The 20669-nt window shown below is 31.7% G+C and overlaps 2 protein-coding genes across 3 annotated transcripts; one reads left to right on the top strand and one right to left on the bottom strand.

Annotated features, from left to right (window-relative positions):
- The first annotated feature begins 344 nt into the window (after positions 1-344).
- On the top strand, positions 345-16597 carry LOC129111749 (kinesin heavy chain-like). 2 transcript variants are annotated; one of them, XM_054623831.1, is made up of 5 exons: positions 345-430; positions 2493-2644; positions 15754-15813; positions 15926-15997; positions 16558-16597. In XM_054623831.1, the coding sequence occupies exons 2-5, from the start codon at positions 2558-2560 to the stop codon at positions 16567-16569; spliced, it is 231 nt and encodes a 76-aa protein (XP_054479806.1). In that variant the 5' UTR covers positions 345-430; positions 2493-2557; the 3' UTR covers positions 16570-16597. The 2 variants fall into 2 exon arrangements, with proteins under 2 accessions (XP_054479806.1, XP_054479805.1); XM_054623830.1 differs by lacking the exon at positions 16558-16597 and having other exon boundaries at positions 15926-16243.
- On the bottom strand, positions 873-1859 carry LOC129111746 (trace amine-associated receptor 13c-like). The gene has a single exon (XM_054623828.1). It carries the CDS (start codon positions 1857-1859, stop codon positions 873-875), a length of 987 nt encoding a protein of 328 aa, XP_054479803.1.
- Positions 16598-20669: the final 4072 nt, after the last annotated feature.

Below are 20669 nucleotides of genomic sequence, written 5' to 3'. Positions count from 1 at the left end.
TCTTTAAAGCAGTACGAAGACTTGACTTGAGTTCCCTTTAAATGTTATGTGTCTGTCAAACTATGTCTTCTTTGTGCAAAGCTAGAATAAAGTATATCAGAATATTTCTGGAATATCTAAATAAATGGATATTGTTTACAATGGTTTTCAGCTGTATGTTCATTTCTAACTGTGGAGAAGTCAGTAACAGTATTAAAAAAATCATTACAAATCCTGTTAATGATGTCACACTTTATGATTATTTCCCATGTTGTTGCAATGAATGACCCCCCCTTAATGGAAGACGCCATAAAGCTCAGGTTCACCATGTGACCTGATGACGTATCCAAGATGGCCGACAGACTTCCACGCTTTTCCACTGTTTTGTGAACCTGCTTAATAAAAACCAATGAAGGAACCAGAGAGACTGAGACTCAGGCCAACGTTACATGTGAGTTATCACGTCAGTCAAGGGCTTAAAGGCCATTACATTTGTGTTTGTATGTGTCTGTGTTTTATATGTTTGAACAAATGTCTCATTAAAGATATTGAAAAAAAACCCACAAACAAACAAACATGAACACGTGTTTTGCTTAGTTAGTTACTTTGGCTGGTTGGGACAAATAAACAAACTAATCTAGATGTCAAATTAACAGTAAAATGAAACATTATTTTTCAGAAGGAACATTGCCTTTTGTATTGGTTTGGTTATGTTTTTTTAAACTGTTATTGTCAGATGTAATGTTAACCTTAATCACGCCACCTGTGGATGAGCAGAGTGGTGCAGTGTGTTACAGAAGATGAATGTCTGCAGCTGAAACATACATATACAGGTGATGCAGACAGGATGCTTCATTAAAACTGAAATGTCACCAAACACAGACATATTTAGTCTACAGGATCCTGTTCTCCTTGGAGTGAGGATGCAGTATTCTCAGTGTGATGATGAGTTTGATAGCTTTTCTAAACCAGGGGTAGAACAGAGCATAAATCAGAGGGTTGAAACAGGAGTTCAACAGCATGATCCAAGACAACGGGGCGTAATAGGACAAGCTAGTGGAGGTGTCATCGCCTGCTAGAGAGGGATAGTAATACGGGCAGAAGCACATTAGAAACACAGCTATCACAATCCCAAGAGTCCTGGCTGCCTTCGTCTCTGATCTTTTTGCGGTTGGAGCTAACCTAACAGTCGCAGCAGCAGTCTGCCGATGAATAACACGCAGCTGGGAAATGGCAACAACAAACACCCTCATGTAGAGAACAACCATGACAGTACAGGGCCCAACAAATGAGAAGAAGAGATCTAGGGTGCCTGCGATGTGGCTGATGACCACCACACACTCCCCACGGCAGGAGCTGAACCTGTCAGGCTGCCCTAAGTGTCCCATCAGAATACAGCCGTTGTAGAGAAGAGAACAGGCCCAACATGAACAGATTGATGTTTTAACTCTGCTCAGGGTGATCTTAGAGGCGTAGAGCATTGGGTCACAGATGGCCACATAACGGTCTATGGATATGAGCACCATGTTGCCCACGGAGGCAGAGAGCAGACAGTAAGAAACATAAGGAGTCAGAGCACACATCAGCTCTCCCAGCAGCCAGCACGTCTCCATGTAGCGCAGGCCTTCGACAGGCATCACCAGCAGCCCCACCACCAGGTCGGACACGGCCAGAGACAGGAGCAGGGAGTTGGTCCGGGTGTGGAGCTGCCGGAAGTGTGAGATGGAGATGATGACGAGCAGGTTGAGGGTCACGGTGAGCAGAGAGACGGAGGCCAGCAGGGTGTAGAGCAGAGCAGTCTCAGAGCGGGGTTTAGGCAGCCGCCTGCAGGAGGAGTTGAGGTTGGGGAAGCAGAGCAGAGGACCCTCGGTGATGTCCATCAGGGAGGAGGGAAGCAGGGATGTGGAAATGGATAAAGTCTCTACCAGACGTACATTTATCCTCCTAATCTCCCTCCCACTTTTCCAGTCAAAGAAATGATGCAACTTCTGTCCCTCATCGTAAACTTTAACGTCATTAATCCCCTCTCTACTTTATCTTTTCACACTTATCTTTAGTTTTTTCCCCTCACACATTGTGTGTCCATCTACCACTTTCAGATAAGACAAACTTTATAAAGTTTTACCAGCGACTTTTGGCTTTTGGCTGAACATCCTGACCAAAATAAGTTACTAAGAATTCAACAGAACCCTTTATTACAAGCTACTTGGTCCTAGTTGTCAATTAAAGGTCCCATATTGAATAAAAAGTGAGATATTATGTATTTTTTAAATGTATTATAAAAAAACACTAATTGCTATCTAAAAACTGTGAAAGTCTTGAAACGCTTCACAAATTGTTCCCTTAAACAAGCTTTTAGGTTTATGCCCACCTGACACAATTTCCTGAAAATCTGTGTTTCAAGAGTGCAAAGACTTCCACATGTACTTGTGATAATCCTTAGTAAATATTCTTGTTGAACTCATATGCATTGCTTTTTTAAATATGTTGAATAACTTCTTTTTAACATCTAGACCCCCTCACATGATGTCCAGATGAGAGGCCACAGAAGGAGCCAAACTCGGCTTCATCGTCCATCATGATGTCACAGAGGGCCGAGCTCTACATCTCTTTGAAGGCACAGGACCATCAAACCACCATGTTCTACCACATCTGGGATCAAAAGGTCATGTCAAACACAGAACTCAAAACTTTTTGAGACATGAACAGTGACTTGTTTACTTGTTTACCTGTTTTCACATCTACCATTTGTTTTTTTAACACCTCAGATTGTCCTCGGTGGTTTAGAGGTGTCTCTTTAAAGAGCCATCTTAAAGGAGGTGAGCTCTAATGAGGAGCCTCTCAGACATTAATCGCTGCTTGTTTTGCTGGATGGTGAGAAGCTATAATTGGATCTCAGAGGTATTACTCCCTGTGTCGATGTACATAGTGGCCTTAGACTTTACATCATACATTAGCCCTACGGTAATTAGGTAATCAAGGTGACCAATACTGTGAAATGGAAGAGAAACATCTTGACACACTTTTGATTTACCATTAAAAATAATGCCACATACAATTCGTTGAATTTTGACCCTGTTTTATAGATTAGAGTTGTTTGATTAATTCCTTGAAATTGTATTATAAAGAGACATTTGTTGTACAAATACAAATACAAAATATAGTATGTCGATAAAGTCATAGTATAGTATGTTGAAAAAAGTCTTAATAATGTCATAGTATAGTATGTTGAAAAAAAGTCATACCATAGCATGTCAAAAAGTTGAAAAAAGTCATAGTATAGTATGTCAAAAAGTTGAAAAAAAGTCATTGTATAGTATGTCGAAGAAAAGTCAAAATATGGTATGTCAATAAAGTCATAGTATAGTATGTTGAGTCATAGTATAAGTCATACCATTTTTTATGGTATAGCATGTCAAAAAGTTGAAAAAAGTCATAGTATAGTATGTCAAAAAGTTGAAAAAAAGTCATTGTATAGTATGTCGATAAAGTCATAGTATAGTATGTTGAAAAAAGTCTTAATAAAGTCATAGTATAGTATGTCAAAACATGTCAAAAAAAAAAAGGCATAGTATAGTATAGTATGTCGAAAAAAAGTGAAAAAAAGTCAAAATATAGTATGTCGATAAAGTCATCGTATAGTATGTTGAAAAAAGTCACAATAAAGTCATAGTATAGTATGTTGAAAAAAAGTCATACCATAGCATGTCAAAAAGTTGAAAAAAGGCATAGTATAGTATGTCAAAAAGTTGAAAAAAAGTCATAGTATAGTATGTCGAAAAAATGTGAAAAAAAGTCAAAATATAGTATGTCGATAAAGTCATAGTATAGTATGTTGAAAAAAGTCTAAATAAAGTCATAGTATAGTATGTTGAAAAAAAGTCATACCATAGCATGTCAAAAAGTTGAAAAAAAAGTCATAGTATAGTATGTCAAAAAGTTGAAAAAAAGTCATAGTATAGTATGTCGAAAAAAAAAAAAAAAAAGTCAAAATATAGTATGTCGATAAAGTCATAGTATAGTATGTTGAAAAAAGTCTAAATAAAGTCATAGTATAGTATGTTGAAAAAAAGTCATACCATAGCATGTCAAAAAGTTGAAAAAAAGTCATAGTATAGTATGTCAAAAAGTTGAAAAAAAGTCATAGTATAGTATGTCGAAAAAAAAAGTGAAAAAAAGTCAAAATATAGTATGTCGATAAAGTCATAGTATAGTAAAAAAAGTCTAAATAAAGTCATAGTATAGTATGTTGAAAAAAAGTCATACCATAGCATGTCAAAAAGTTGAAAAAAAAGTCATAGTATAGTATGTCAAAAAGTTGAAAAAAAGTCATAGTATAGTATGTCGAAAAAAAAAAAGTCAAAATATAGTATCGATAAAGTCATAGTATAGTATGTTGAAAAAAGTCTAAATAAAGTCATAGTATAGTATGTTGAAAAAAAGTCATTCCAAAGCATGTCAAAAAGTTGAAAAAAGGCATAGTATAGTATGTCAAAAAGATGAAAAAAAGTCAAGTATAGTATGTCGAAAAAAGTCAAAAATGTCAAAATATGGTATGTCAATGAAGTCATAGTATAGTATGTTGAAAAAAAGTCATACCAAAGCATGTCAAAAAGTTGAAAAAAGGCATAGTATAGTATGTCAAAAAGATGAAAAAAAGTCATAGTATAGTATGTCGAAAAAAAGTGAAAAAAAGTCAAAATATAGTATGTCGATAAAGTCATAGTATAGTATGTTGAAAAAAGTCTAAATAAAGTCATAGTATAGTATGTTGAAGAAAAGTCATACCATAGCATGTCAAAAAGTTGAAAAAAGGCATAGTATAGTATGTCAAAAAGTTGAAAAAAAGTCATAGTATAGTAAAAAAAGTCAAAATATAGTATGTCGATAAAGTCATCGTATAGTATGTTGAAAAAAGTCTCAATAAAGTCATAGTATAGTATGTTGAAAAAAAGTCATACCATAGCATGTCAAAAAGTTGAAAAAAGGCATAGTATAGTATGTCAAAAAGATGAAAAAAAGTCATAGTATAGTATGTCGAAAAAGGTGAAGAAAAGTCAAAATATGGTATGTCAATGAAGTCATAGTATAGTATGTTGAAGAAAAGTCATACCATACCATGTCAAAAAGTTGAAAAAAAGTCATAGTATAGTATGTCGAAAAAAAGTGAAAAAAAGTCAAAATATAGTATGTCGAAAAAGTGAAAAAAAGTATAGTATGTTGAAAAAAGTCTAAATAAAGTCATAGTATAGTATGTTGAAAAAAGTAAAAAAAGTCATAAAAAGTTGAAAAAAAGTCATAGTATAGTATGTCAAAAAGTTGAAAAAAAGTCATAGTATAGTATGTCAAAAAGTTGAAAAAAAGTCATAGTATAGTATGTCGAAAAAAAGTGAAAAAAAGTCAAAATATAGTATGTCGATAAAGTCATAGTATAGTATGTTGAAAAAAGTCTAAATAAAGTCATAGTATAGTATGTTGAAAAAAAGTCATAGTATAGCATGTCAAAAAGTTGAAAAAAGGCATAGTATAGTATGTCAAAAAGTTGAAAAAAAGTCATAGTATAGTATGTCAAAAAGTTGAAAAAAGGCATAGTATAGTAAAAAAAGTCAAAATATAGTATGTCGATAAAGTCATAGTATAGTATGTTGAAAAAGTCTCAATAAAGTCATAGTATAGTATGTTGAAGAAAAGTCATACCATACCATGTCAAAAAGTTGAAAAAAAGTCATAGTATAGTATGTCAAAAAGTTGAAAAAAAGTCATAGTATAGTATGTCGAAAAAAAGTGAAAAAAAGTCAAAATATAGTATGTCGATAAAGTCATAGTATAGTATGTTGAAAAAAGTCTAAATAAAGTCATAGTATAGTATGTTGAAAAAAAGTCATACCATAGCATGTCAAAAAGTTGAAAAAAGGCATAGTATAGTATGTCAAAAAGTTCAAAAAAAGTCATAGTATAGTATGTCGAAAAAAAGTGAAAAAAAGTCAAAATATAGTATGTCGATAAAGTCATAGTATAGTATGTTGAAAAAAGTCTAAATAAAGTCATAGTATAGTATGTTGAAAAAAAGTCATACCATAGCATGTCAAAAAGTTGAAAAAAGTCATAGTATAGTATGTTTGAAAAAAAGTCATAGGATAGTATGTCGAAAAAAGTGTAAATAAAGTCATAGTATAGTATGTCGAAAAAAGTGAAAAAAAGTCAAAATATAGTATGTCGATAAAGTCATAGTATAGTATGTTGAAAAAAGTCTAAATAAAGTCATAGTATAGTATGTTGAAAAAAGTCATACCATAGCATGTAAAAAGTTGAAAAAAGTCATAGTATAGTATGTCAAAAAGTTGAAAAAAAGTCATAGTATAGTATGTCGAAAAAAAGTGAAAAAAAGTCAAAATATAGTATGTCGATAAAGTCATAGTATAGTATGTTGAAAAAAGTCTAAATAAAGTCATAGTATAGTATGTTGAAAAAAAGTCATACCATAGCATGTCAAAAAGTTGAAAAAAAGTCATAGTATAGTATGTCAAAAAGTTGAAAAAAAGTCATAGTATAGTATGTTGAAAGAAAGTGAAAAAAAGTCAAAATATAGTATGTCAATAAAGTCATAGTATAGTATGTTGAAAAAAGTCTAAATAAAGTCATAGTATAGTATGTTGAAAAAAGTCTACCATAGCATGTCAAAAAGTTGAAAAAAAGACATAGTATAGTATGTCAAAAATTTATAAAAATAAGTCATAGTATAGTGTGTGGAAAAAAATATGAAAAAAAGGCAAAATATAGTATGTCAATAAAGTCATAGTATAGTATGTTGAAAAAAGTCTAAAAAAAGTCATAGTATAGTATGTGAAAAAAAAAAGTCATAAATAAGTATGTCAAAAAGTCATAGTATAGTATGTTGAAAAAAGTCATAGTATAGCATGTCAAAAAGTTGAAAAAAAGTCATAGTATAGTATGTCGAAAAAAAGTGAAAAAAAGTCAAAATATAGTATGTCGATAAAGTCATAGTATAGTATGTTGAAAAAGTCTAAATAAAGTCATAGTATAGTATGTTGAAAAAAAGTCATACCATAGCATGTCAAAAAGTTGAAAAAAGGCATAGTATAGTATGTCAAAAAGTTGAAAAAAAGTCATAGTATAGTATGTCGAAAAAAAGTGAAAAAAAGTCAAAATATAGTATGTCGATAAAGTCATAGTATAGTATGTTGAAAAAAGTCTAAATAAAGTCATAGTATAGTATGTTGAAGAAAAGTCATACCATAGTCATGTCAAGTATAGTATGAAAAAAAGTCATAGTATAGTATGTCAAAAAGTTGAAAAAAAGTCATAGTATAGTGAAAATGTGAAAAAAAGTCAAAATATAGTAAAAATAAAGTCATAGTATAGTATGTTGAAAAAAAAAAAAGTCATAGTATAGTAATGAAAAAAAGTCATAGTATAGCATGTCAAAAAGTCATAGTATAGTATGTTGAAAAAAGTCTCAATAAAGTCATAGTATAGTATGTTGAAAAAAAGTCATAGTATAGTATGTCAAAAAGTTGAAAAAAAGTCATAGTATAGTATGTCAAAAAGTTGAAAAAAAGTCATAGTATAGTATGTCGATAAAGTCATAGTATAGTATGTTGAAAAATAAAAATAAAGTCATAGTATAGTATGTTGAAAAAAAGTCATACCATAGCATGTCAAAAAGTTGAAAAAAGGCATAGTATAGTATGTCAAAAAGTTGAAAAAAAGTCATAGTATAGTATGTCGAAAAAAAGTGAAAAAAAGTCAAAATATAGTATGTCGATAAAGTCATAGTATAGTATGTTGAAAAAAGTCTAAATAAAGTCATAGTATAGTATGTTGAAGAAAAGTCATACCATAGCATGTCAAAAAGTTGAAAAAAGGCATAGTATATAGTCAAATGTTGAAAAAAAAGTCATAGTATAGTATGTCGAAAAAAAGTCAAAATATAGTATGTCGATAAAGTCATCGTATAGTATGTTGAAAAAAGTCTTAATAAAGTCATAGTATAGTATGTTGAAAAAAAGTCATACCATAGCATGTCAAAAAGTTGAAAAAAGGCATAGTATAGTATGTCAAAAAGTTGAAAAAAAGTCATAGTATAGTATGTCGAAAAAGGTGAAGAAAAGTCAAAATATGGTATGTCAATGAAGTCATAGTATAGTATGTTGAAGAAAAGTCATAGTATAGTATGTCAAAAAGTTGAAAAAAAGTCATAGTATAGTATGTCGAAAAAAAGTGAAAAAAAGTCAAAATATAGTATGTCGATAAAGTCATAGTATAGTATGTTGAAAAAAGTCTAAATAAAGTCATAGTATAGTATGTTGAAGAAAAGTCATACCATAGCATGTCAAAAAGTTGAAAAAAGGCATAGTATAGTATGTCAAAAAGTTGAAAAAAAGTCATAGTATAGTATGTCGAAAAAAAGTGAAAAAAAGTCAAAATATAGTATGTCGATAAAGTCATAGTATAGTATGTTGAAAAAAGTCTAAATAAAGTCATAGTATAGTATGTTGAAAAAAAGTCATACCATAGCATGTCAAAAAGTTGAAAAAAGGCATAGTATAGTATGTCGAAAAAAGTTGAAAAAAAGTCATAGTATAGTATGTTGAAAAAAAAAAAAAAGTCAAAATATAGTATGTCGATAAAGTCATAGTATAGTATGTTGAAAAAAGTCTAAATAATGTCATAGTATAGTATGTCGAAAAAAAGTCATTGCTATAGTATGTCAAAAAGTTGAAAAAAAGTCATAGTATAGTATGTCAAAAAGTTCAAAAAAAAAAAGTCATAGTATAGTATGTCAAAAAGTTGAAAAAAAGTCATAGTATAGTATGTTGAAAAAAAAGTGAAAAAAAGTCAAAATATAGTATGTCGATAAAGTCATAGTATAGTATGTTGAAAAAAGTCTAAATAAAGTCATAGTATAGTATGTTGAAAAAAAGTCATACCATAGCATGTCAAAAAGTTGAAAAAAAAGTCATAGTATAGTATGTCAAAAAGTTGAAAAAAAGTCATAGTATAGTATGTCAAAAAAAAGTGAAAAAAAGTCAAAATATAGTATGTCGATAAAGTCATAGTATAGTATGTTGAAAAAAGTCTAAATAATGTCATAGTATAGTATGTTGAAAAAAAAAAGTCATACCATAGCATGTCAAAAAGTTGAAAAAAAGGCATAGTATAGTATGTCAAAAAAGTGAAAAATAGTATAGTATGTCGAAAAAAGTCATAGTATAGTATGTTGAAAAAAGTCTAAATAAAGTCATAGTATAGTATGTTGAAAAAAAGTCATACCATAGCATGTCAAAAAGTTGAAAAAAGTCATAGTATAGTATGTCAAAAAGTTGAAAAAAGGCATAGTATAGTATGTCAAAAAGATGAAAAAAATGTGAATGTCAAAATATGGTATGTCAATGAAGTCATAGTATAGTATGTTGAAAAAAGTCTGAAAAAAAGTCATAGTATATAGTCATGTCAAAAAGTTGAAAAAAAGTGATAGTATAGTATGTTTGAAAAAAGTGAAAAAAAGTCAAAATATAGTATGTCGATAAAGTCATAGTATAGTATGTTGAAAAAAGTCTAAATAAAGTCATAGTATAGTATGTTGAAAAAAGTCATACCATAGCATGTCAAAAAGTTGAAAAAAAGTCATAGTATAGTATGTCAAAAAAAAGTGAAAAAAAGTCAAAAAAAAAAGTCATAGTATAGTATGTCGATAAGTCATAGTATAGTATGTTGAAAAAAGTTGAAAAAAGTCATAGTATAGTATGTGTTGTATAAAAAAGTCATAGTATAGTATGTCGAAAAAAGTGAAAAAAAGTCAAAATATAGTATGTCGATAAATTCATAGTATAGTATGTTGAAAAAAGTCTAAATAAAGTCATAGTATAGTATGTTGAAAAAAGTCATACCATAGCATGTCAAAAAGTTGAAAAAAGGCATAGTATAGTATGTCAAAAAGTTGAAAAAAAGTCATAGTATAGTATGTCGAAAAAAAGTGAAAAAAAGTCAAAATATAGTATGTCGATAAAGTCATAGTATAGTATGTTGAAAAAAGTCTAAATAAAGTCATAGTATAGTATGTTGAAAAAAGTCATACCATAGCATGTCAAAAAGTTGAAAAAAGGCATAGTATAGTATGTCAAAAAGTTGAAAAAAAGTCATAGTATAGTATGTCGAAAAAAAGTGAAAAAAAGTCAAAATATAGTATGTCGATAAAGTCATAGTATAGTATGTTGAAAAAAAAGTCTAAATAAAGTCATAGTATAGTATGTTGAAGAAAAAAGTCATAATAGCATGTCAAAAAGTTGAAAAAAGTCATAGTATAGTATGTCGAAAAAAAGTGAAAAAAGTCAAAATATAGTATGTGAAAAATAGTATAGTATGTTGAAAAAATAAAAAAGTCATAGTATAGTATGTTGAAAAAAAGTCATACCATGTCAAAAAGTGAAAAAAAGTCATAGTATAGTATGTGAAAAAGTTGAAAAAAGGCATAGTATAGTATGTCAAAAAGATGAAAAAAAGTCATAGTATAGTATGTCAAAAAGTTGAAAAAAAGTCATAGTATAGTATGTTGAAAAAAAGTGAAAAAAAGTCAAAATATAGTATGTCGATAAAGTCATAGTATCGTATGTTGAAAAAAGTCTAAATAAAGTCATAGTATAGTATGTTGAAAAAAAGTCATACCATAGCATGTCAAAAAGTTGAAAAAAAGGCATAGTATAGTATGTCAAAAAGTTGAAAAAAGTCATAGTATAGTATGTCGAAAAAAAAAAGTGAAAAAAAGTCAAAATATAGTATGTCGATAAAGTCATAGTATAGTATGTTGTAAAAAAGTCTAAATAAAGTCATAGTATAGTATGTTGAAAAAAAGTCATACCATAGCATGTCAAAAAGTTGAAAAAAGTCATAGTATAGTATGTCGAAAAAAAGTTGAAAAAAAGTCATAGTATAGTATGTCAAAAAGTTGAAAAAAAGTCATAGTATAGTATGTTGAAAAAACGTGAAAAAAGTCATAGTATAGTATGTTGAAAAAAGTCATACCATAGCATGTCAAAAAGTTGAAAAAAGGCATAGTATAGTATGTCGAAAAAAAGTCAAAATATAGTATGTCGATAAAGTCATAGTATAGTATGTTGAAAAAAGTCTAAATAAAGTCATAGTATAGTATGTTGAAGAAAATCATACCATAGCATGTCAAAAAGTTGAAAAAAAGTCATAGTATAGTATGTCAAAAAGTGAAAAAGTCATAGTATAAATGTCAAAAGTATGTTGAAAAAAGTCATAGTATAGTATGTTGAAAAAAAGTCATAGTATAGTATGTTGAAAAAAAGTTGAAAAAAAGTCAAAATATAGTATGTCGATAAAGTCATAGTATAGTATGTTGAAAAAAGTCTAAATAAAGTCATAGTATAGTATGTTGAAAAAAAGTCATACCATAGCATGTCAAAAAGTTGAAAAAAGGCATAGTATAGTATGTCAAAAAGTTGAAAAAAAGTCATAGTATAGTATGTCGAAAAAGGTGAAAAAAAGTCAAAATATAGTATGTCGATAAAGTCATAGTATAGTATGTTGAAAAAAGTCTAAATAAAGTCATAGTATAGTATGTTGAAAAAAGTCATACCATAGCATGTCAAAAAGTTGAAAAAAGGCATAGTATAGTATGTCAAAAAGTTGAAAAAAAGTCATAGTATAGTATGTCGAAAAAAAGTGAAAAAAAGTCAAAATATAGTATGTCGATAAAGTCATAGTATAGTATGTTGAAAAAAGTCTAAATAAAGTCATAGTATAGTATGTTGAAGAAAAGTCATACCATAGCATGTCAAAAAGTTGAAAAAAGGCATAGTATAGTATGTCAAAAAGTTGAAAAAAAGTCAAAATATAGTATGTCGATAAAGTCATAGTATAGTATGTTGAAAAAAGTCTAAATAAAGTCATAGTAAATGTTTGTCAAAAAAAAAAGTCATAGTATAGTATGTCAAAAAGTTGAAAAAAAGTCATAGTATAGTATGTCAAAAAGTTTGAAAAAAAGTCATAGTATAGTATGTCGAAAAAAAGTCATAGTATAGTATGTCGAAAAAAAGTCTAAATAAAGTCATAGTATAGTATGTTGAAGAAAAGTCATACCATAGCATGTCAAAAAGTTGAAAAAAGGCATAGTATAGTATGTCAAAAAGTTGAAAAAAAGTCATAGTATAGTATGTCGAAAAAAAGTCAAAATATAGTATGTCGATAAGTCAAGTATATAGTATAGTATGTTGAAAAAAGTCAAAGTCATAGTATAGTATGTTGAAAAAAAAAGTTGAAAAAAGTCATACCATAGTATGTCAAAAAGTTGAAAAAAAGTCATAGTATAGTATGTCGAAAAAAAGTGAAAAAAAGTCAAAATATAGTATGTCGATAAAGTCATCGTATAGTATGTTGAAAAAAGTCTCAATAAAGTCATAGTATAGTATGTTGAAAAAAAGTCATACCATAGCATGTCAAAAAGTTGAAAAAAGGCATAGTATAGTATGTCAAAAAGTTGAAAAAAAGTCATAGTATAGTATGTCGAAAAAAAGTGAAAAAAAGTCAAAATATAGTATGTCGATAAAGTCATAGTATAGTATGTTGAAAAAAGTCTAAATAAAGTCATAGTATAGTATGTTGAAAAAAAAGTCATAGTTGAAAAAAGCATGTCGAAAAGTTGAAAAAAAGTCATAGTATAGTATGTCGAAAAAAAGTGAAAAAAAGTCAAAATATAGTATGTCGATAAAGTCATAGTATAGTATGTTGAAAAAAGTCTAAATAAAGTCATAGTATAGTATGTTGAAGAAAAGTCATACCATAGCATGTCAAAAAGTTGAAAAAAGGCATAGTATAGTATGTCAAAAATAGTAAAAAAAAGTCATAGTATAGTATGTCAAAAAGTTAAAAAAAGTCATAGTATAGTATGTTTGAAAAAAGTGAAAAAAAGTCAAAATATAGAATGTCGATAAAGTCATAGTATAGTATGTTGAAAAAAGTCTAAATAAAGTCATAGTATAGTATGTTGAAAAAAAGTCATACCATAGCATGTCAAAAAGTTGAAAAAAGGCATAGTATAGTATGTCAAAAAGTTGAAAAAAAGTCATAGTATAGTATGTGAAAAAAAGTCAAAAAAGTCAAAATATAGTATGTCAAAAATTATAAAAAAGTCATAGTATAGTATGTTGAAAAAAGTCATATAGTATGTCAAAAAGTTGAAAAAAAGTCATAGTATAGTATGTCAAAAAGTTGAAAAAAGTCATAGTATAGTATGTGAAAAAAGTGAAAAAAAGTCATAGTATAGTATGTCGATAAAAAAAGTATGTTGAAAAAAGTCTAAAAAATATAGTATATGTCGATAAAGTCATAGTATAGTATGTTGAAAAAAGTCTAAATAAAGTCATAGTATAGTATGTTGAAGAAAAGTCATACCATAGCATGTCAAAAAGTTGAAAAAAGTCATAGTATAGTATGTCAAAAAGTGAAAAAAAAGTCATAGTATAGTATGTCGAAAAAAAGTGAAAAAAAGTCAAAATATAGTATGTCGATAAAGTCATAGTATAGTATGTTGAAAAAAGTCTAAATAAAGTCATAGTATAGTATGTTGAAAAAAGTCATACCATAGCATGTCAAAAAGTTGAAAAAAAGTCATAGTATAGTATGTCAAAAAGTTGAAAAAAAGTCATAGTATAGTATGTCGAAAAAAAAAAAGTGAAAAAAAGTCAAAATATAGTATGTCGATAAAGTCATAGTATAGTATGTTGAAAAAAGTCTTAATAAAGTCATAGTATAGTATGTTGAAAAAAAGTCATACCATAGCATGTCAAAAAGTTGAAAAAAGGCATAGTATAGTATGTCAAAAAGTTGAAAAAAAGTCAAAATATAGTATGTCGATAAAGTCATAGTATAGTATGTTGAAATAAGTCTAAATAAAGTAAATAAAGTCATAGTATAGTATGTTGAAAAAAGTCATTCCATAGCATGTCGAAAAGTTGAAAAAAAGTCATAGTATAGTATGTCAAAAAGTTGAAAAAAAGTCATAGTATAGTATGTCGAAAAAAAGTGAAAAAAAAAAAAGTCAAAATATAGTATGTCGATAAAGTCATAGTATAGTATGTTGAAAAAAGTCTAAATAAAGTCATAGTATAGTATGTTGAAGAAAAGTCATACCATAGCATGTCAAAAAGTCATAGTATAGTATGTCAAAAAGTTGAAAAAAAGTCATAGTATAGTATGTCGAAAAAAAGTCAAAATATAGTATGTCGATAAAGTCATAGTATAGTATGTTGAAAAAAGTCTAAATAAAGTCATAGTATAGTATGTTGAAGAAAAGTCATACCATAGCATGTCAAAAAGTTGAAAAAAAGTCATAGTATAGTATGTCAAAAAGTTGAAAAAAAGTCATAGTATAGTATGTCGAAAAAAAGTGAAAAAAAGTCAAAATATAGTATGTCGATAAAGTCATAGTATAGTATGTTGAAAAAAGTCTAAATAAAGTCATAGTATAGTATGTTATGTTGAATGTCAAAAAGTCATACCATACCATGTCAAAAAGTTGAAAAAAAGGCATAGTATAGTATGTCAAAAAGTTGAAAAAAAGTCATAGTATAGTATGTCGAAAAAAAGTGAAAAAAAGTCAAAATATAGTATGTCGATAAAGTCATAGTATAGTATGTTGAAAAAAGTCTAAATAAAGTCATAGTATAGTATGTTGAAGAAAAGTCATACCATAGCATGTCAAAAAGTTGAAAAAAGGCATAGTATAGTATGTCAAAAAGTTGAAAAAAAGTCATAGTATAGTATGTCGAAAAAAAGTGAAAAAAAGTCAAAATATAGTATGTCGATAAAGTCATAGTATAGTATGTTGAAAAAAGTCTTAATAAAGTCATAGTATAGTATGTTGAAAAAAAGTCATACCATAGCATGTCAAAAAGTTGAAAAAAAGGCATAGTATAGTATGTCAAAAAGTTGAAAAAAAGTCATAGTATAGTATGTCGATAAAAAGTGAAAAAAAAGTAAAAAAGTCTAAATAAAGTCATAGTATAGTATGTTGAAAAAAGTCATAAGCATGTCAAAAAGTTGAAAAAAGGCATAGTATAGTATGTCAAAAAGTTGAAAAAAAGTCATAGTATAGTATGTCGAAAAAAAGTCAAAATATAGTATGTCGATAAAGTCATAGTATAGTATGTTGAAAAAAGTCTAAATAAAGTCATAGTATAGTATGTTGAAAAAAAGTCATACCATAGCATGTCAAAAAGTTGAAAAAAAGTCATAGTATAGTATGTCAAAAAGTTGAAAAAAAGTCATAGTATAGTATGTCAAAAAGTTGGAAAAAAAGTCAAAATATAGTATGTCGATAAAGTCATAGTATAGTATGTTGAAAAAGGTCTAAATAAAGTCATAGTACAGTATATTGAAGAAAAGTCATACCATAGCATGTCAAAAAGTTGAAAAAAGTCATGTCAAAAAGTTGAAAAAAGTCATAGTATAGTATGTGAAAAAGTTGAAATATAGTCTTAGTATAGTATGTCGATCTCCCATTTTGGGGCGTTTCTAGCCATCCCTTAAGAGATGCATTTCATTTCGTTGAACACTAGGGGGCGCAGTTCTTAAACAAACTAATATACAATAGGGACATAAAACAAAACTGTGTGGAAATGAGGTTTCAGACGTCATTCAGTGTGATTTAACGTTAAGAATGTCAGAATACCTGAAGCTGACGTCACAGCCCATTTAAGGAGCGCATTTGTGTTCTTTGTTGGTTCTCAGAGTGAAGACACAAGGTGTTGGACGAGGAGCAGCAGACTGGATGGAGACGAGGACATCAAGGTGAGGAGGACTTGAAAAACAAAATGCCAACTGAAAACAGATGTAAAACATGCTTTTCATATACGAACGATTGTCTGTCTGTAATGTGTGTTTTTGTGTCTCCATCCTCCAGAGAAGGTTGGAGGAGCAGCTGGAGAAACAGAGGGAGGCTCATCAGAAGCTGCTCAGCCGCCTCCGAGACCAAGTAAGTAATCAGCAGTAAATCAACGTATTCATATTTATCTGGTATTTTAGCCTTTTTTAATTCATAGTAGATTGTGTAGAATGAAACACACATAGTATTTGTCAAAATCACTTGACCACCTTGACATGAATGTTTTATTTATTTATTTTTATTTTATTTTATTATTTGTTACCTTGTAGCCATATTAATGGACTGACAGACAGTGAAGATCTCCACTTAATTATTGGGAGTTATTTTGTGACCTAAAGGGCCCTAAATGTAAGTAACTATTAAAACATTAAAAAAATGTATAGTATATCTTATACATCTATCTAATAATGTCAAAGTCATAAATAATTGTCATTCTCTTTAAAAATGTAATCCATGTCACCGTCACACCCGTCCCATTGTGATGACATCAGCAGTGTATGACTCAATATACCTACCTGTGTTTTCTTTAAAAGATTTTGATCCATCTTGCATGAAATCTGATGCAAACACTCTTTATAAATCCAGATCTGTCACTGAAGAAGGAGAGTCTTAATATATTAACTAAATGTGTGTCTCTGTTTTTTCTTCAGACTGCTGAATGAACAAAGACACATGAAGGGCCTGGAGGAGACGAACGGGAGCGCATGGAACAAACATTTGGTAATTATCAAGTTGATTATTATTATTAGTAGTTGTTGAAGTCATTATTGTTGCAGTAGTAGTAGTAGTAGTAGTAGTAGTAGTAGTAGTTGTTATTGCTGTTGTAGCTGTTGTAGTAGTACTCCTAAAAATAGTCAAACAAATCTTGTAGTATATATAAATAGTATGTCATAAAAAAATCGTAATTGTGATGCAAATTCTAATGTTGTCCTTTTTTTCTTTTCTCCTCAGATGAGGGCAGAGTTTCCACACCTGACCTGAAGAAGAAGAAGAAGACGACGCCGACGGAGTTCCTTTTCTTCTTCTTCCTCCTCCTCTTCTTCCGCCCTGCGGTTACTCTGACAGTCTAAAAGAATGAGGGGGGGTGGTTCAAATTTTTTTTATTTTTGTGTGCAGCTAAATTTTTAATAAAAAAAAAATAGCATAACCCTTTCCGCTTCTTTGCATTTATTTGTCATAACCCTCTCCGTTTATTTCTCTGGAGACCGGGGAGGAGACTCACTGCTCAAACTCCCTCCGGCACTGGATTGATGTCCTCACTAGGGTGAGAATCGAACCCGGCTCGACGGCGTACAAACCGGGCAGAGCGTAACCACGCCATCACCTCTCACACACTTTGAGATGTTCGTTTCGTATATTTGACTTCGTCATTTGGGAGTTGGACCTTAAAATTCATTGCCACACATAAGAATCGAACCCATAACCTCCTGTCTTCTAAGCAGTCGTCCATCTCCACGAGCTATCTGTTCTGACACTTGACTCTGTTTCTTTGCATATTTCACCTCCTCATTCTGGGAATTACACCTAAAACTCACTGCACCAAATAGGGATTGAACCTATAACCTCCTGTCTCCTAAGCAGTCGTCCATCTCCTGGAGCTATCTGCTCTGACACTTGACTCTGTTTCTTTGCATATTTCACCTCCTCATTCTGGGAATTACACCTAAAACTCACTGCACCAAATAGGGATTGAACCCATAACCTACTGTCTCCTAAGCAGTCGTCCATCTCCTGGAGCTATCTGCTCTGACACTTGACTCTGTTTCTTTGCATATTTCACCTCCTCATTCTGGGTGTTAGACCTAAAATTCACTGCACCAAATAGGGATTGAACCTATAACCTCCTGTCTCCTAAGCAGCCGTCCATCTCCTGGAGCTATCTGCTCTGACACTTGACTCTGTTTCTTTGCATATTTCACCTCCTCATTCTGGAATTACACCTAAAACTCACTGCACCAAATAGGGATTGAACCTATAACCTCCTGTCTCCTAAGCAGTCGTACATCTCCTGGAGCTATCTGCTCTGACACTTGACTCTGTTTCTTTGCATATTTCACCTCCTCATTCTGGGTGTTAGACCTAAAATTCACTGCACCAAATAGGGATTGAACCCACAACCTCTAGTCTCCAAAACAGTGGTCTATCATCTTGAGCTATCTCTTTTCTCACACATTGTAGAGTTTTTTAATATATTTGCCTATTTTGGGTGTCAGACCTCAAACTTTAACGCATCACTGAAGGTTTAAACTCATGACCTCCAGTCACCTTTCACCAGGATCACTTAAATCAAATCAAACGCTTTCCTACAATATTTCACTCCCTCATCTTGGCTGTTGGATCTTAAAAATTGACCGCGCCGCAGGATGGATCTCACGACCTCCAGACTCCTGAGCAGTCCTCTATCACCGTGAGCTATCTGATCCGACACGCTGACCAGCTGCAGCTCCACATCTTGTTCTGCAAAAACAAACTGTCACTCTTCACTATAAGGCTGCTTCACTTTAGTTCTTATAGTCTAGTGTTTATAGTCTGTTGATTAAACAGAGTTGGGGTTTGATCCTTTCACCTCACGTCGTATCAGCACGTCCACTTTGGGTGTGGATCCTTAAAAAGCTCTGCACCAAACAAGGAACGAGCTCACGACCTCAGCTCTTCACAGCAGTCTGCTAACTCACTGAGCTATTTGGTCACGCTGCCTTCACTCCACTCAAACACATCAAACCTCTGGAAGAACCAAACACCTACGACACTTTTCAACAATAAAAGGTTGTTCTGCTCATTTCAGATATAAAATAAATGTCCCGTTAGCATCATGAAGCTCCTTCAGTTCTGTTGAGGAAACAGACTGGACCTTCCTGAACCAGAGTCTGGATTTGAACCTTTCACCTCATAAAGACAAGCATCAGTCTCTACCGGCTCCTCATCCTGGTGAGCTATCCCTGAGGGTGACCGCCGGCTGTTTGTTCTGAGGTTTGTTCTTCTCACTGCTGAGGAGAAAACTCTGAGAGTCTGAAGACTGAGGTTGACTCGACAGGAGAGTCGGGATTGATTTTTAAAATTCAGACTTTCAGCCATCAGTTTTCATCCTGTGACGTGTTGAGATCATGTCCATTTTATTCTGCTGTTGTTTTTGGTTTAATCTGCTGTTTTCTTTTTTTCTGAAATGCATTTTTCTTAACCTTGTTAAGAAAAATGCTTTATAGATAAAGTTATTTTTATTGCTGCAGAGTTCCTCATTGACATCAGGAGAAGAAACTCATGGACATCTTCTGTCACAGGATGAAAACACATGTTCTGAATGCACTTTGAATTTGAAAAAAAATCCTGGGAGAAAACCTCAGTCTTCAGTTTTCTCCTCAGCAGTGAGAAGAACAAACCTCAGAACAAACAGCCGGCGGTCACCCTCAGGGATAGCTCACCAGGATGAGGAGCCGGTAGAGACTGATGCTTGTCTTTATGAGGTGAAAGGTTCAAATCCAGAGTCTGGTTTAGGAAGGTCCAGTCTGTTTCCTCAACAGAACTGAAGGAGCTTCATGATGCTAACGGGACATTTATTTTATATCTGAAATGAGCAGAACAACCTTTTATTGTTGAAAAGTGTCGTAGGTGTTTGGTTCTTCCAGAGGTTTGATGTGTTTGAGTGGAGTGAAGGCAGCGTGACCAAATAGCTCAGTGAGTTAGCAGACTGCTGTGAAGAGCTGAGGTCGTGAGCTCGTTCCTTGTTTGGTGCAGAGCTTTTTAAGGATCCACACCCAAAGTGGACGTGCTGATACGACGTGAGGTGAAAGGATCAAACCCCAACTCTGTTTAATGAAGTCTGTTTATCAACAGACTATAAGAACTAAAGTGAAGCAGCCTTATAGTGAAGAGTGACAGTTTGTTTTTGCAGAACAAGATGTGGAGCTGCAGCTGGTCAGCGTGTCGGATCAGATAGCTCACGGTGATAGAGGACTGCTCAGGAGTCTGGAGGTCGTGAGATCCATCCTGCGGCGCGGTCAATTTTTAAGATCCAACAGCCAAGATGAGGGAGTGAAATATTGTAGGAAAGCGTTTGATTTGATTTAAGTGATCCTGGTGAAAGGTGACTGGAGGTCATGAGTTTAAACCTTCAGTGATGCGTTAAAGTTTGAGGTCTGACACCCAAAATAGGCAAATATATTAAAAAACTCTACAATGTGTGAGAAAAGAGATAGCTCAAGATGATAGACCACTGTTTTGGAGACTAGAGGTTGTGGGTTCAATCCCTATTTGGTGCAGTGAATTTTAGGTCTAACACCCAGAATGAGGAGGTGAAATATGCAAAGAAACAGAGTCAAGTGTCAGAGCAGATAGCTCCAGGAGATGTACGACTGCTTAGGAGACAGGAGGTTATAGGTTCAATCCCTATTTGGTGCAGTGAGTTTTAGGTGTAATTCCCAGAATGAGGAGGTGAAATATGCAAAGAAACAGAGTCAAGTGTCAGAGCAGATAGCTCCAGGAGATGGACGGCTGCTTAGGAGACAGGAGGTTATAGGTTCAATCCCTATTTGGTGCAGTGAATTTTAGGTCTAACACCCAGAATGAGGAGGTGAAATATGCAAAGAAACAGAGTCAAGTGTCAGAGCAGATAGCTCCAGGAGATGGACGACTGCTTAGGAGACAGTAGGTTATGGGTTCAATCCCTATTTGGTGCAGTGAGTTTTAGGTGTAATTCCCAGAATGAGGAGGTGAAATATGCAAAGAAACAGAGTCAAGTGTCAGAGCAGATAGCTCCAGGAGATGG

The sequence above is a fragment of the Anoplopoma fimbria genome, chromosome 22 (assembly GCF_027596085.1).
Source record: "Anoplopoma fimbria isolate UVic2021 breed Golden Eagle Sablefish chromosome 22, Afim_UVic_2022, whole genome shotgun sequence".
Lineage (NCBI taxonomy): Eukaryota > Metazoa > Chordata > Actinopteri > Perciformes > Anoplopomatidae > Anoplopoma > Anoplopoma fimbria.
This window is presented reverse-complemented; position numbering and strand designations above follow the sequence as displayed.